This window comes from Syngnathus scovelli, chromosome 13 (assembly GCF_024217435.2).
Source record: "Syngnathus scovelli strain Florida chromosome 13, RoL_Ssco_1.2, whole genome shotgun sequence".
NCBI lineage: Eukaryota > Metazoa > Chordata > Actinopteri > Syngnathiformes > Syngnathidae > Syngnathus > Syngnathus scovelli.
The window spans coordinates 15,532,939-15,547,112 of NC_090859.1; the positions used below are offsets into that span (position 1 = coordinate 15,532,939).

General features: G+C 46.5%; 1 protein-coding gene and 1 long non-coding RNA gene across 11 annotated transcripts; one reads left to right on the forward strand and one right to left on the reverse strand.

The window, feature by feature from the left end:
• The first annotated feature begins 77 nt into the window (after positions 1-77).
• On the forward strand, positions 78-6,967 carry LOC125979469 (cGMP-dependent protein kinase 1). 10 transcript variants are annotated; one of them, XR_007485327.2, is made up of 23 exons: positions 78-218; positions 700-940; positions 1,044-1,185; positions 1,429-1,495; positions 1,612-1,711; positions 1,777-1,890; positions 2,061-2,166; positions 2,234-2,297; positions 2,377-2,454; positions 2,603-2,697; positions 2,783-2,848; positions 3,258-3,332; positions 3,404-3,500; positions 3,569-3,708; positions 3,894-3,983; positions 4,129-4,270; positions 4,338-4,501; positions 4,577-4,699; positions 5,029-5,091; positions 5,163-5,229; positions 5,536-5,676; positions 5,840-5,890; positions 6,380-6,967. XR_007485327.2 is itself a non-coding variant. In XM_049737713.2 (22 exons), the coding sequence occupies exons 2-21, from the start codon at positions 718-720 to the stop codon at positions 5,632-5,634; spliced, it is 2,115 nt and encodes a 704-aa protein (XP_049593670.1). In that variant the 5' UTR covers positions 78-218; positions 700-717; the 3' UTR covers positions 5,635-5,676; positions 6,380-6,967. The 10 variants fall into 10 exon arrangements, 3 of the variants coding, with proteins under 3 accessions (XP_049593670.1, XP_049593672.1, XP_049593673.1); XR_007485329.2 differs by having other exon boundaries at positions 5,536-5,648; positions 5,840-6,203; XR_007485330.2 differs by having other exon boundaries at positions 5,536-5,648.
• LOC125979475 (uncharacterized) lies at positions 5,678-8,207 on the reverse strand. Its single transcript, XR_007485338.1, has 2 exons — positions 7,816-8,207; positions 5,678-6,515 (listed from the first exon to the last, which is right to left on the reverse strand). It is a non-coding gene; the product is annotated as an uncharacterized lncRNA (long non-coding RNA).
• Between the last annotated feature and the right edge of the window lie 5,967 nt (positions 8,208-14,174).

The following is a 14,174-nucleotide window of genomic DNA, read 5'->3' on the forward strand; positions in this document are numbered from 1 at the left end:
TGATGACTTCTGACACAAGCTAAAAGTTTCGCTCACAGTTCTTCGTTTTCTTCAACGCGAAGATTTGTGGCAGATTCTTTGCTTTTTTTTTTCTTCTGAGGAGGAGCTGTCAAAGTCACCTGTGCGCATGCACGTGTGAATAGCTCATCCGAGGACGCGCCGACAGAACTTTCTTCCAAATCCTCATTCCAGAAGCGTGCTGAAGTCACAACAAGGAGGTAAGGCAGGCGTTTGTTTCGTCCTCTTTTAAAAAAAGTTTTTACTTCGTCCTCTTTGAAAATGAAACCCAACAACCAACAGATGGTCAAAGGGCTCTGTGAACGATAGAGGACAAAAGGAGTCAATGACTCAGAGGGGAAAAACCATCTCGAGACCCCAAAATGTTACCAAAAGATGTTCGTAAGGTTTCGCTGTACTTGGGTTGGTCCAATTTAGAACCAAACTGGGCTGGGCGGTTTTTAAGCCGGCATTGTTCAGGCTGAATGAAAAACAACAGACAGAGCATTTAAGCGTCTTTGGATCCTTGAAAATCACTATATAAATTGAATGAATTATTATTATTTTTGCGCCTACACTATGTTGTTTTATTCCGAGCCACACTTAAGCTCTCCTCATCAGCTCCTTTGTATGGAAACCGTGGAGTGACCTGCGCAACCACGTCTGCGCGCGTCTGACTGCGCACGAGCCTCTGTCTTGTAGGGCACGAGCACTCGGCTGATGGCGGCAACAAAGAGAGGCGGCGGCATGCTGCGTGACCTGCAGGTGGCGTTGCAGCGGAAGATTGAGGAGCTGACGGAGCGAGACGCGCTGATTGAGGAGCTGGAGTCAGAACTGGATGCCAAAGATCTCCTGATTGGACATTTGCGGGCCGAGCTGGACCGTCATCGTAGTTTGATGCCGGGCACCGACGATACTGCTGCTGCACAGACACCTGACGCAGGTGTGACAAAACGTTCTGCTGAGTCACGGAACTGTTGAGGTCCGCCCGGGCGGAGGTTATGTTTTTTTAACTTTTTTTTCACCTTTTTTTTGGTTGCATCCAGCAAGTGGCGCTCCAGCAATGCCAGCACCGTCACTCGATGAGCCTCAGCGCACCAAGAGACAAGCCATATCGGCAGAACCCAGCGCTCTAGATCCTGCCCGACTCACCGACGTCACGCTCACCAGCTACTGCAAGAGCAAAGAGTGAGCTTATGTTATTTTCGTTCTGTGTTTTGCAGACTTTTTTCAATCGTTACATCTGCGGCTCGGACCATTCCTTTCCGCTGTGGAAAAAAAAAAAAGAGCTGTGAGGCGTGTGTGTTGCGCAGAGGCGACGCTTCCTAACTCAAGCCGATGCTGCCTCTCGGTCGGGCTCGTGGGAGACCGAGAAGGCCGGCCCTGAGAAAGGTGCCTGCCCCATTGGAGCCAGAGTGTGTTTGCGTGCAGGTCCAGCGAGCTGATCCAGAGAGCGCTGATGGACAATGACTTCATGAAGCATCTGGAACACGGACAGGTGAGAAGCCCCCCCCCCCCCCCCCCCCCCCCCCCACACACACACACACACACACACACACACACACACACTCGCCGTCTGTTTTGCTCACGCTTTGACGTCCGCCCCGTTTCCAGATCCTCACCATCTTGGACTGCATGCGGCCCACCAGCCTGGACAAAGGCTGCTGCGTCATCCAGGAGGGCGACGACGGATCGAGCGTCTTTGTTCTAGAGGGTGGGTCACTGCAGCTTTTGCTTCCGAGTCACGGCTCCCCTTTTCCCTTTTGCGTCCGTCCACAGAGGGCATGGTGGAGGTGAGCAAAGAAGGCAAAAAGCTGTGCACCATCGGCCCCGGCAAAGTCTTTGGCGAGCTCGCCATCTTGTACAACTGCACGCGCACGGCTACGGTGACGGGTACACCATAGCGCACGCGCACACGACAGCGCCCCCTGAAGCTAGGACCGGAGTTCAGGCCGGTCCAGTCCAGGCGTCATCCTCCAGCGTGTGTGTGTGCGTGTGTGCGTGTGTGCGTGTGTGCGTGTGTGCGTGCGTGCGTGCGTGCGTGCGTGCGTGCGTGCGTGCAGCTCTGACCGACATCAAGTTGTGGGCCATTGATCGGCAGGGCTTTCAGACCATCATGATGAGGACCGGCCTCATCAAGCATTCCCAGTACACGGACTTCCTGCGCAGGTAACCTTGACGTCGTGACATGGCAGCAGCGTGACGTCCAAATGACGTGGCATCTCCCCGTTGCTAGCGTTCCGTCCTTCCAGGCCCTTCCAGAGGACATTCTCAGCAAGCTGGCTGACGTTCTGGAGGAGGTGAGTCCAAACCCGCCTGGACGTGTCACTCTCTGGTCATGTGACCCCGTGTGTGTGTGTGTGTGTCTGCGCACATCAGACTCACTATAGCAATGGCGACTACATCATCCGGCAGGGCGCCACGGGAGACACCTTCTTCATTATCAGTGAAGGGCAGGTGAGCTTTTCTACTCATTCCGTGCATGCCCGTAAGGTGCGCTGCCAAAGTGGATCGAGCAAAGTCTGCTCACTTTTGCTTTGCGCGGCCTCGCACGGTATGACTTTTGGCTTCCTTCGTGTAAAATCTCACTTGTGAGCATGTGCAGGTGACGGTGTGGCAGCAGAGCGCCCCCAGTGGTCAGCAGGTGCCGGTGAAGACGCTGTCCAAAGGCGACTGGTTTGGCGAGCAAGCACTGAAAGGGTGAAAGCGCGCTGCCGCCGTTCACGTCGCCGTCGCCCGTGCCTTCCTGCCATCCATCTAACGTGCTGCCTTTCCTGTCTCGTAGGGAAGATGTGCGTACAGCCAGCGTGACAGCAGAGGGCGCTGTCACCTGTCTGGTGGTAGACAGAGAGTGAGCATTGAAGGTGGTTTGGTTTGAAGCAGGGGTGGCCAGGGCTGTGAATCCAAGACGAACATTTCCCTCCAGCTGTCATTATTCCCCCTTCCCCCCTTCCAGACGGGCAATGCAAAGGCTACAACAACCCCCCCCCACACACACACACACACATCAGCCACGTTCCATCCTTTCACATCAGACAAGGCAAACATCGTGCATGGCTGAGAAGTCATTGTTTATCCCAGCAGCTACTGTCATGCCTTCATGGAAGCAAATGCGGCAGAAACTTGCTCGACACAAACCAAAATCAAAAGAACATTTGGAGTCGTTGGCGTCCTTGTGTGTTTTCCACATCATCTGAAGGAGTGAGGCCGCTCCTCAGTCGGGTTCGTGCCGCCTCACGGCACTCTCCTTTGTTCCGCAGGTCCTTCAAGCAGCTGATCAGCGGCTTGGAGGAAGTGGACCGCAAGCAGGGAGACGACGAGCACGTCAAAGCCAAGTAAGTGGTGTACATCGGCGACAAACTCTCTATCGGCGTCGAGGCGCGATTGCACTAACGCACGTGCGCAGGTGCCCGGCTGAGGACGACTTCTTCTCCGGCGTGACGCTCGACGACCTTGCCGTGGTCTGCACCTTGGGCATGGGTGGCTTCAGCCGCGTGGAGCTGGTGGGTGGGTCCCCGCGCCGGCGGCCGTGGTGCCGACGCCTGGTGACGTGCGGCCGCGTCGCCTTCAGGTGCAGCTCAAGAGCGATGCCGGGCGCTCCTTCGCCCTCAAAGTGTTGAAGAAGCGCCACATTCTGGACACCAGGCAGCAAGAGCACATCCTGTCGGAACGGCGCATCATGATGGAAGTCAACAGCCCCTTCATCATCAGGTCACTGTTTAGTCCCTCCGTTCATGTCCAAAGCAGGCAAAGTACAAGTCCAGCTTCTGGGGTGCCAAGCGCAGGTTTGAGGTGCCCGCGTGCCAGCGGCCTCAAGCCCATTGTTTTTTTTTTCCCCCTCATAAGTGGCCACCGCCAGCTGTTCTGAAGCATAGTGAATGCGTCCCTGTCCGCAGGTTGTACCGCACCTTCCGGGACCCCAAATACTTGTATATGCTGCTGGAGGTTTGTCTTGGCGGAGAGCTGTGGACACTCTTAAGAGACAGGTGGGTATCGGGTCGGGATGAGCACGTTGTCGCTGTGTGCGAAGTCACCGCCGGCCGCGTCCTTTGAAAGCCACGAAGATGGGCCCAAACGCCGACGTCGCAAGCGTGCCCTCCCTTTCTGTGCCGTCCCTTTCTGTGCCACCAGGGGCTCCTTTGACGACGGGACCACAAGATTCTACACGGCGTGCGTTATTGAGGCTCTGGCGGAGCTCCACTGTAAAGGGATCATCTACCGAGACCTCAAGCCGGAGAATATCATCCTGGACCACAGAGGCTACGCCAAGTTGGTGAGTCTTCAAGGCACTCGTCAACAGCGGCGGCGTGACGCGGCGCGTGTGTGCGTCTGGCCGCTAGGTGGATTTTGGCTTCGCTAAGAAGGTGGGCTTGGGGAAGAAGACCTGGACCTTCTGCGGGACCCCCGAGTACGTGGCCCCCGAGATCATCCTCAACAAAGGTCACGACAGCTCGGCCGACTGCTGGTCCCTGGGGATCCTGGTCTTTGAGCTTCTCAGTGGAAGGTGGGCGGGCGGGCGCATTGGCATTACCAAGCGGGCTTCAGCAGCGCATTGATCCCTTCCTGGTCGGTCCCGCAGTCCGCCCTTTTCCGGCTCGGATCCCATGAAGACGTACAACATCATCTTGAGGGGGATCGACATGGTGGAATTCCCCAAAAAGATCACCAAGAGTGCCGCAAACCTCATCAAGAGACTCTGCAGGTTGTGGCCCAGCAAAGGCTACCAAGTATTTGCCCTTCTTAGCTAAGAGAGGTGAGGTCGCAAGAGGGCCAGTTTGCGCAGCGGCCCCAAATTGTGCGCTCACAGAAGGCACGCTTCCTGGCGCTCTTCTCGCCCGCCGCGCTCCGTTTGGATTGACGTCCAAATGCTCATCGGGGCGCCACTTGGTGTCGACTGCGGCTCGTTCACAGTCGGCTCACGTCGGAGCTGTTTGGGAAAACTGGGCGAGAAGGGAGCAGACGTAGAGGAGATGATAGAATTCGAGTGCTGAAGATGGCCGTCGTAAGCGTGCGCGTGTGTGTGTGTGTCAGGGACAACCCTTCGGAACGTCTCGGGAACCAGAAGAACGGCGTAAAGGACATCCAGAAGCACAAGTGAGTAACATAACGTGCAGGATGGCGGTTGTCCGCGCCCTCATTGTCCCTCCTCTTCTTCCTGCAATCAGGTGGTTCGAGGGCTTCAACTGGGATGGCCTCCGCCAGGGAACCTTGGACTGTCCCTTTATGCCAAGGGTGAGTTGGCGCCCCTTTAGCGGCACCTCGGTTGCATGGGCTGGAAGTGCTTTGCCGTCTGCAGGGCTCGCACGTGAGCTCCGAGAGGCAGTCCGCTCTAATAATATGACACGGCAGCCAAATCTTTGAACCATCGCAGGGCTTTGTGCATTTTGCTGCTACTTGCAGAAAATCACGGTTGTTCAGTTAACCCAGTCACAGCTGAGCAACTGTGACGTCATCAAAGACGCGGCATGCCGAGTGTGACACCCACCGCCCGCCGCTGAAGGTGTTTTGCTCTGCGGCGCTGTACGCGTTTGCCATCAGGTGGACGGCCCGTTGGACAACAGCAACTTTGACGACTTCCCCCTGGACACCGAGGGCCCTCCCCCTGATGACGAGTCAGGCTGGGACCTGGAGTTCTGAAACAGCTTGGCCAGGTCAGAGGCTCAATGGAGAACGCACAAGGTCCATAACTACAAAGAAATGTTTAATATTCCAATGTTCATTTGTGTTAACAACCCACTCTTTCATTTCAACCGCGTGTATAAACATATGTTGTGTTACATCAACATACATTTTTTTTAAGCTGGTCTACTGATTGCTAACTACCGTGTTTTCCGTCGCTCAGGGGTACAAGTCGCAACCACAGCCATAAAATGGATAATAAAGAAAAAAAAACGTAAGTGGCATGTTTGGCGGAACTTTGATAAAATCCAACATCAAGAACAGACAAGAATAGGCAACAACAGGCTAAACCATACGGCAGGGGTGGGCAATTCCGGTCCTCGAGGGCCGGCCGGTGTCCTGCATGTTTTATAGGGCTCCCTGCTGCAACACACCCGATTCAAATGATCAGGATTGTTATCCAGCTTCTGCAGACCTTGCTAATTATCTGACCATTTGAAGCAGGTGTGTTGCAACAGGGTGACAGAGAAAGCATGCAGGACACCGGCCGGCCCTCGAGGACCGGAATTGCCCACTCCTGCCATACGGTATGGTAACGAGGAACTGACGTAAAATTAACAGTTATTCAAATAAATGTAACATAAATAACACGTTGACCAAAATATCCCTGTCACTCCAAATCGTTAAATGCATCGAAATCTTCGGCCTCCGCCGCTGTCGACTCAGGAAGTATATGTGGAGCTGACGTCGGACTCATTATCAGTTGCAGTTATTCCACCATTGCCTGTCTGGAGCTGAGGGATCAATTGGCCAAAGCCAAGCTGTGACGTCTTCATAACGTGACTTCCAACCGCAAGCACAGGTCTCTCACATTTGGATTCCGCTACGGTGACGTAAGACTGTAAGACAGGAAATAGAACATAGGGTGCATTTATGAAATAATAATACACGGCTTTCGTAATTCCAGCGATACACGCAAAATGCGGCCTGCAAACATTTGCAGCCAATTTCCTGTGAACTCTCAAGATAAACAGTGACCTATGCGTATGTTTAGGGGACAAGGGAATTTAGCTACGCAGTTGCAAAATGATCATAGTGCCAAGTGGCAAACCAATCATTCTGATTTACTAGTACAATATGACATGTTGTGCCTTATGATTCATAATTTGATTTTCGCTCTTTGCCAAGTGTCATGACTGCCTCACGAGTGGGACAAGAAAATCGCCGTCGAGAAAAACAAACATGTTATGTTTTACGTACATCATTTTGATCTATCCACTTCGGCATCCTTGAGTCGTTTGGACTACAAAAGTCTCTCCGAGTAATAAACATGGCGGATTTTACTAACCCATTACCTTGTTTGGTTTGTCCTGGTATTTTTGCAGCACCTGGAGAGGGATATATATATATATATATATATATATGACACTTTTCGACATTGCTGGAGACTTCAAATACACAAGAAAATGATTTTAAAAGAAGAAAAATGTCAATTTCCCATGAGCTGCCTCGCTTTATTTAGGTTGAGTCAAAGAGGTATGTAAATATTTGGTTGGGCGTGGCAGTGCAGATGTCCTGTATTCAGCAATGGGATGGAACAAGTCCCAGTTTCTCGAGTCTATTTTAATATGTGCATGCTCCTAATTCTGTGTCGTTTTCTTGCAAACATTTTGAATCAGACAAATCTGCCAATGCATTCAAATGTGCCTTTGAAAGGTAAGCCCGTGGCACTTTGTATTTTTAAACACGTTTCTGGTACTTGCAGGAAAATGACATCACGGTTACTCAGTTAACCGCCAATCACAGCTGAGCTTCAGAAAACCGCTGAGCAACTGTGATGTCAGCAAAGACGCGTTGAAACATTAACTCTGCGCCCTCAAACTCGAGCACACGATATCCTTAAGAGAATTAAAATAATATTAAGGTATAAAATAATGCTGAACCTAGTGTTGGTCACGCAACACGATGTACGTGAGTCGGACGTACTATCTAGTGCGCCACTACGCCGGCGAGTAAAATTGTAAGTTTACTAAATAAAACAGCGCTTTTGGTCCGGACCAAGACTAAAATAATTTTCTGGACTAAATAAACCCTGAGATACAATCTCCTTGATATGATAACAATAAAAATAATATTAAGGTATATACATACACACAAGGGAGAAAAGAAAAAGTAATGAGACGGGAGTCGAACCCGTACCATAATGTTTGGAGGTGGCGATGCTAACCAGTGCGCCATTGTTTCGACGTAATAAGGTAAGTCTACTGTACAAAACAGCGGTTGCTATATGACATCTGCTACGTCGCAGTCATGTGACGCGGAAATGACGCCAATGGGCGGAAGTTCCGCCAAAATTCAAATCCATGGGCGTGGCTTTCAACAGGAAGTAGGAATCCGGCAATGGCGGTGAACGAGACACAGCGGATAGTAACGCGACGACGAACAAGAGAAATATTTCTATTTTCTGCTTGCAACTCGACCGTCTAGAGCGTACACGGTAAATACAACTCATTGTTTTTAAAAAGAACTACTTTTGTTGCCCTGAAAAGCGAGTGAGTGCTGCCAGCCACAGACGCCGAATTTCGACGATTCTCCCTGGTCAACGGTTGTAAATGATTGCGTTGATTAAAACATAAAACTTTATTTAACTCTACTTTTAACTTTGCCGTCGCATTTATGTGCCGCGGAAATGACGTCAATAGGCGGGAAATTCAAATCTGTGGGCGGGGCTTTCAACAATGGTAGCGAACGAGACAGAGTGGATAGTAACACGACGACTAACAAGAGAAATATTTTTATTTTCTGCTTGCAACTGGACCATCTAGAGCGTACACGGTAAATACAACTCATTGTGTTTAAAGAGATTTACTTTTGTGTAGTTTGACTAAAGTTGTCGATGTAGCTAGCGTTAACTGTGCATTAGCAATGTGTGGCTGAGTAGCTAACCCGCGAGCAAGACAGCGGATACAAACACGACGATTACCAACAGAAATGTCTTTATTTTCTGCTTGCAACTGGACCGTCTAGAGCGTACTCGGTAAATACAACTCATTGTTTTTAAAAAGAAGTACTTTTGTAGCCCCGAAAAGCGAGTGAGTGTGCCGAAGGTGGGGACGTCGAGCTCGGCGTCTGCTGCCAGCCACAGACGCCGAATTTCGACAATTCTCCCTGGTCAACGGTTGTAAATTATTGCGTTGATTAAAAAAATAAAACTTTATTTAACTCTACTTTTAACTTTGCCGTTTTAGATAAGCGGGTATTACGTCGCAGTAATGTGACGTCGAAATGACGTCACAGGGGAAACTCCCGCCAAGATTCAAATCCGTGGGCGCGAAATGGCCGTAAGCGCGACAGCGGATACAAACACGACGAATATCAACAGATATATCTTTATTTTCTGCTTGAAACTGGGCCGTCTAGAGCGTACACGGTAAATACAACTCATTGTGGTTAAAGAGATTTACTTTTGTGTAGTTTGACTAAAGTTGTCGATGTAGCTAGCGTTCACTGTGTAATAGCTATGTGTAACTAACCCTAGCTGAAACGTAGTCGCGTTGCCTTGTATCTTTGAATGTCTTGAGGGTAAATGTTAATGTTTAATTTCATTCCTTTAGGTTACATGGTGTTTGTTGGCTGTATGTTTTCCACTGTAAGAAGAATGAATATACACATCAGTTGGAGGCTCGCATCATTGACCAGGCGCTACAATGGTGAGTAGCCCTTTCTTCCTCCATTTATGTTAAACACCTCCTATTTTATGTCTAACAGTAATTGATTTAACACATCACCATAAGTAAATTGTGTGTGGGCACTCTCAATTTAACATGTGTGATTATACTGCCTAATCTGTCACTGAGTATATTGTTGCAAAGTAATATAAGAAATGATCCAAAGTTGTAATTCAGAATAGTTTTCAAAAGACGACCATTAGAATTATATACAAATCTGATTACACTGAACATAACAAGAAATTTCTTAAATCACAAATTCTATTCAAAGATTTGGTCAGACTGCTCAAATGATGCCTAACAGTATTTCATGTAACACATAACCATAAGTAAATTGAGTGTGGGCACTCTCTAGTTAACATATGTGATTATACTGCCTAATCTCTTACCGAGTATGTTGTTGCAAAGTAATATAAGAAAAGATCCAAAGTAGTAATCCAGTGTTTAATATGTTCTATCAGGGCTGAAGTCAAAATTTGGCACCATCATGTGGTGAAATTTGGAGTTGCATCACGTCCAATTTTGCCTGGGAACAAACAGATTAAATAAATCTTAGTCTTAAATAAGCCACTCCTTCTCAAACAAGTAAACTCTGCCCATTTTGCGCAGTAGATGTTCTGTTAATACCTAGTATTTAAACAAAGTCATAATTTAAATTATTTTCAACATTCACTCATCCATTAAACCACCGTTATTCCACTCGCTCTTATTACCAACTCCTATCAATGTAACTAAGCGTTTAATACGTCCTATCAGGTCTCAAGTCAAGATTTGGCACCGTACTTTTTTGAAATTTGCAATTGCAGCAAATCCAATTTTGCCAGGGAAGAAAAATAGTCTTACATGTTCCCATTAAATAAATGAAATAAGTCTTGCTTGTTTCCACTCCTTTTGAAAAAAGTAGTTTAAAACGAGGGCCCTTCCCTCAACCTTTAACCCTAACGAGCCCTAACCCCGCACGTCACATTGTGTTGTATCTGCGAATGTTGCTTGAGGCCAAATGTTAAAGTTTTCTTTCATTCCTTTAGGTTCCTCGGTGTTGGTCGGCTGTACGTTTTCCACCGTCAGAAGAATGAATATACAAATCAGTTGGAGGCTCGCATCATTGACCAGTCGCCACAATGGTGAGTACCCATTTCTTCCTCCATTTATGTTAAACACCTCCTATTTCATGTTTAACAGTAGTTGATTTAACACATAACCATAAGTAAATTGAGTGTGGGCACTCTCAAGTTAACATATGCGATTATACTGCCTAATCTGTCACCGTGTATATTGTTGCAAAGTAATATGAGAAAAGATCCAAAGTTGTAATTCAGAATAGTTTTCAAAAGACGGCCATTACAATTATATACAAATCTGATTACCCTGAACATAATAAGCTATTTGTTAAATCACAAATTCTTCAATTCAAAGATTTGGTACATTATCAGACTGCTCAAATGATGCCTAACAGTAATTAATGTTACACATAACCATAAGTAAATTGAGTGTGGGCACTCTTAAGTTAACATATGTGATTATACTGCCTAATCTCTTACCGAGTATGTTGTTGCAAAGTAATATAAGAAAAGATCCAAAGTAGTAATCCAGTGTTTAATATGTCCTATCAGGGCTCAAGTCAAAATTTGGCACCATCATGTGGTGAATTTTGGAATTGCATCACATCCAGTTTTGCCTGGGAACAAACAGATTAAATAAGTCGTAGTCTTAAATAAGCCACCCCTTCTCAAACAAGTAAACTCTGCCCATTTTGCGCAGTAGATGTTCTGTTAATACCTAGTATTTAAACAAAGTCATAATTTAAATTACTTTCAACATTCATTCATCCATTCAACCACGGCTAGTCCACTCGCTCTTATTACCAACTCCTATCAATGTAACTAAGTGTTTAATACGTCCTATCAGGTCTCAAGTCAAGATTTGGCACCGTACTTTTTTGAAATTTGCAATTGCAGCAAATCCAATTTTGCCAGGGAAGAAAAATAGTCTTACATGTTCCCATTAAATAAATTAACTAAGTCTTGCTTGTTCCCACTCCTTTTGAAAAAAGTAGTTTAAAACGAGGGCCCCTCCCTCAACCTTTAACCCGAACGAGCCCCAAGCCCGCACGTCACATTGTGTTGTATCTGCGAATGTTGCTTGAGGCCAAATGTTAAAGTTTTCTTTCATTCCTTTAGGTTCTATGGTGTTGGTCGGCTGTACGTTTACCACTGTAAGAAGGATAAAAGTCCAACGGTTGGATGTTGGCGAAGACGTCTCCGGTGAGTCCTTCCTTCCTTTTTATTCATTGGAAGTCACAGACAACAATAGATAAAGTAACACAATGTTAGAGGTAACTACATTTGTCTTAAATTGGATAGATTACTTCTTCCCACACCATTTCAAACAAGTAAACTGGCCATTTTGTGTGTTTATACCTAGTACTTATACAGTCATAATTTAAATGAACAAATAAGATTCATTCACTCACTCACCCACTCACTCATTCATTCAGAAGATCCAAAGTTGTGTGTGCTGTGTAATTGAGAATAGATCTCATGTTACTCCACTTGCTCATATGACCAACTTCTATCAAATTAGCTATTAATACGTCCCATCAGGTCTCAAGTCAATATTTGGAACCGTAATTTGTCGAAATTTGCAATTGCAGCAAATCCAATTTTGCCTGGGAACAAAAATATATTAAACTAAATAATTCTTCTTCCCATTTAAATAAATGAAATAAGTCTTTTCTTCCTAGTCCTTTTTAAACAAGTAAACTGGCCATTTTTTGCAGTCGTGTTTATGTTCATACTTAATATTTATCCAAAATCATAATTGAAATGACTTCATTCATTCATTTTTGAAATTTGGAATTCCACCATATCCATTTTTCCCATTAAATAAATAAGTTTTACTTTTTCCGTTTAAATAAATGAAATAAGTCTTACTTCCCACTCTTTTTCAAACAAGTAAACTGCCCATTTTGTGTAGTATATTTTCTGTTTATACCTGGTATTTATACAAAATCATAATTAAAATGATTTAACTAACAATTAAGTTAATGAACTTATTCAAAAGAGTCTTTAATATGTCCTATTAAGTATAATATTAAGATTTGTCACCATCCTTAGGTATAATTTGGATTTGCAGCAAATCAAATAGACAAACGCATTGGCCAAGTTATTTTAAAAGAGCATGTGGGGTGATGTGATGTCTTTTTTGGGATGATGTTTTGCATTTGTGATGTCATACTCTGTTTTTTGTGATGTCATATTTTTGGTTCGTTAGGCTAGGTGCTAGAGGCTAGGTGCTAGAGGCTAGGTGCTAGAGGCTAGGTGCTAGAGGCTAGGTGCTAGAGGCTAGGTGCTAGAGGCTAGGTGCTAGAGGCTAAGGTCTAGGTGCTAAGGTCTAGGTGCTAAGGTCTAGGTGCTAAGGTCTAGGTGCTAAGGTCTAGGTGCTAGAGGCTAGAGGTTAGGTGCTAGAAGCTAGGTGCTAGAGGCTAGAGGTTAGGTGCTAGAAGCTAGGTGCTAGTGGCTAATGTGGTTAGGTGCTAAGGTCTAATGTGGTTTGGTGCTAAGGTCTAATGTGGTTTGGTGCTAAGGTCTAATGTGGTTTGGTGCTAAGGTTTAATGTGGTTTGGTGCTAAGGTCTAATGTGGTTTGGTGCTAAGGTCTAATGTGGTTTGGTGCTAAGGTCTAACGTGGTTTGGTGCTAAGGTCTAACGTGGTTTGGTGCTAAGGTCTAATGTGGTTTGGTGCTAAGGTCTAATGTGGTTTGGTGCTAAGGTCTAATGTGGTTAGGTGCTAAGGTCTAATGTGGTTAGGTGCTAAGGTCTAATGTGGTTTGGTGCTAAGGTCTAATGTGGTTTGGTGCTAAGGTCTAATGTGGTTAGGTGCTAAGGTCTAATGTGGTTAGGTGCTAAGGTCTAATGTGGTTTGGTGCTAAGGTCTAATTGTGCTAGGTGCTCATGGTCTAATGGGCTAGGTGCTCATGGTCTAATGTGCTATGTGCTCATGGCCTAATGTGCTATGTGCTCATGGCCTAATGTGCTATGTGCTCATGGCCTAATGTGCTATTTGCTCATGGCCTAATGTGCTATGTGCTCATGGCCTAATGTGCTATGTGCTCATGGCCTAATGTGCTATGTGCTCATGGCCTAATGTGCTATGTGCTCATGGCCTAATGTGCTATGTGCTCATGGTCTAATGTGCTATGGTCTAATGTGCTATGTGCTCATGGCTTAATGTGCTATGTGCTCATGGTCTAATGTGCTATGTGCTCATGGTCTAATGTGCTATGTGCTCATGGTCTAATGTGCTATGTGCTCATGGTCTAATGTGCTATGTGCTCATGGTCTAATGTGCTATGTGCTCATGGTCTAATGTGCTATGTGCTCATGGTCTAATGTGCTATGTGCTCATGGTCTAATGTGCTATGTGCTCATGGTCTAATGTGCTATGTGCTCATGGTCTAATGTGCTATGTGCTCATGGTCTAATGTGCTATGTGCTCATGGTCTAATGTGCTATGTGCTCATGGTCTAATGTGCTATGTGCTCATGGTCTAATGTGCTATGTGCTCATGGTCTAATGTGCTATGTGCTCATGGTCTAATGTGCTATGTGCTCATGGTCTAATGTGCTATGTGCTCATGGTCTAATGTGCTATGTGCTCATGGTCTAATGTGCTGTGTGCTCATGGTCTAATGTGCTGTGTGCTCATGGTCTAATGTGCTGTGTGCTCATGGTCTAATGTGCTGTGTGCTCATGGTCTAATGTGCTGTGTGCTCATGGTCTAATGTGCTGTGTGCTCATGGCCTAATGTGCTGTGTGCTCATGGTGTAATGT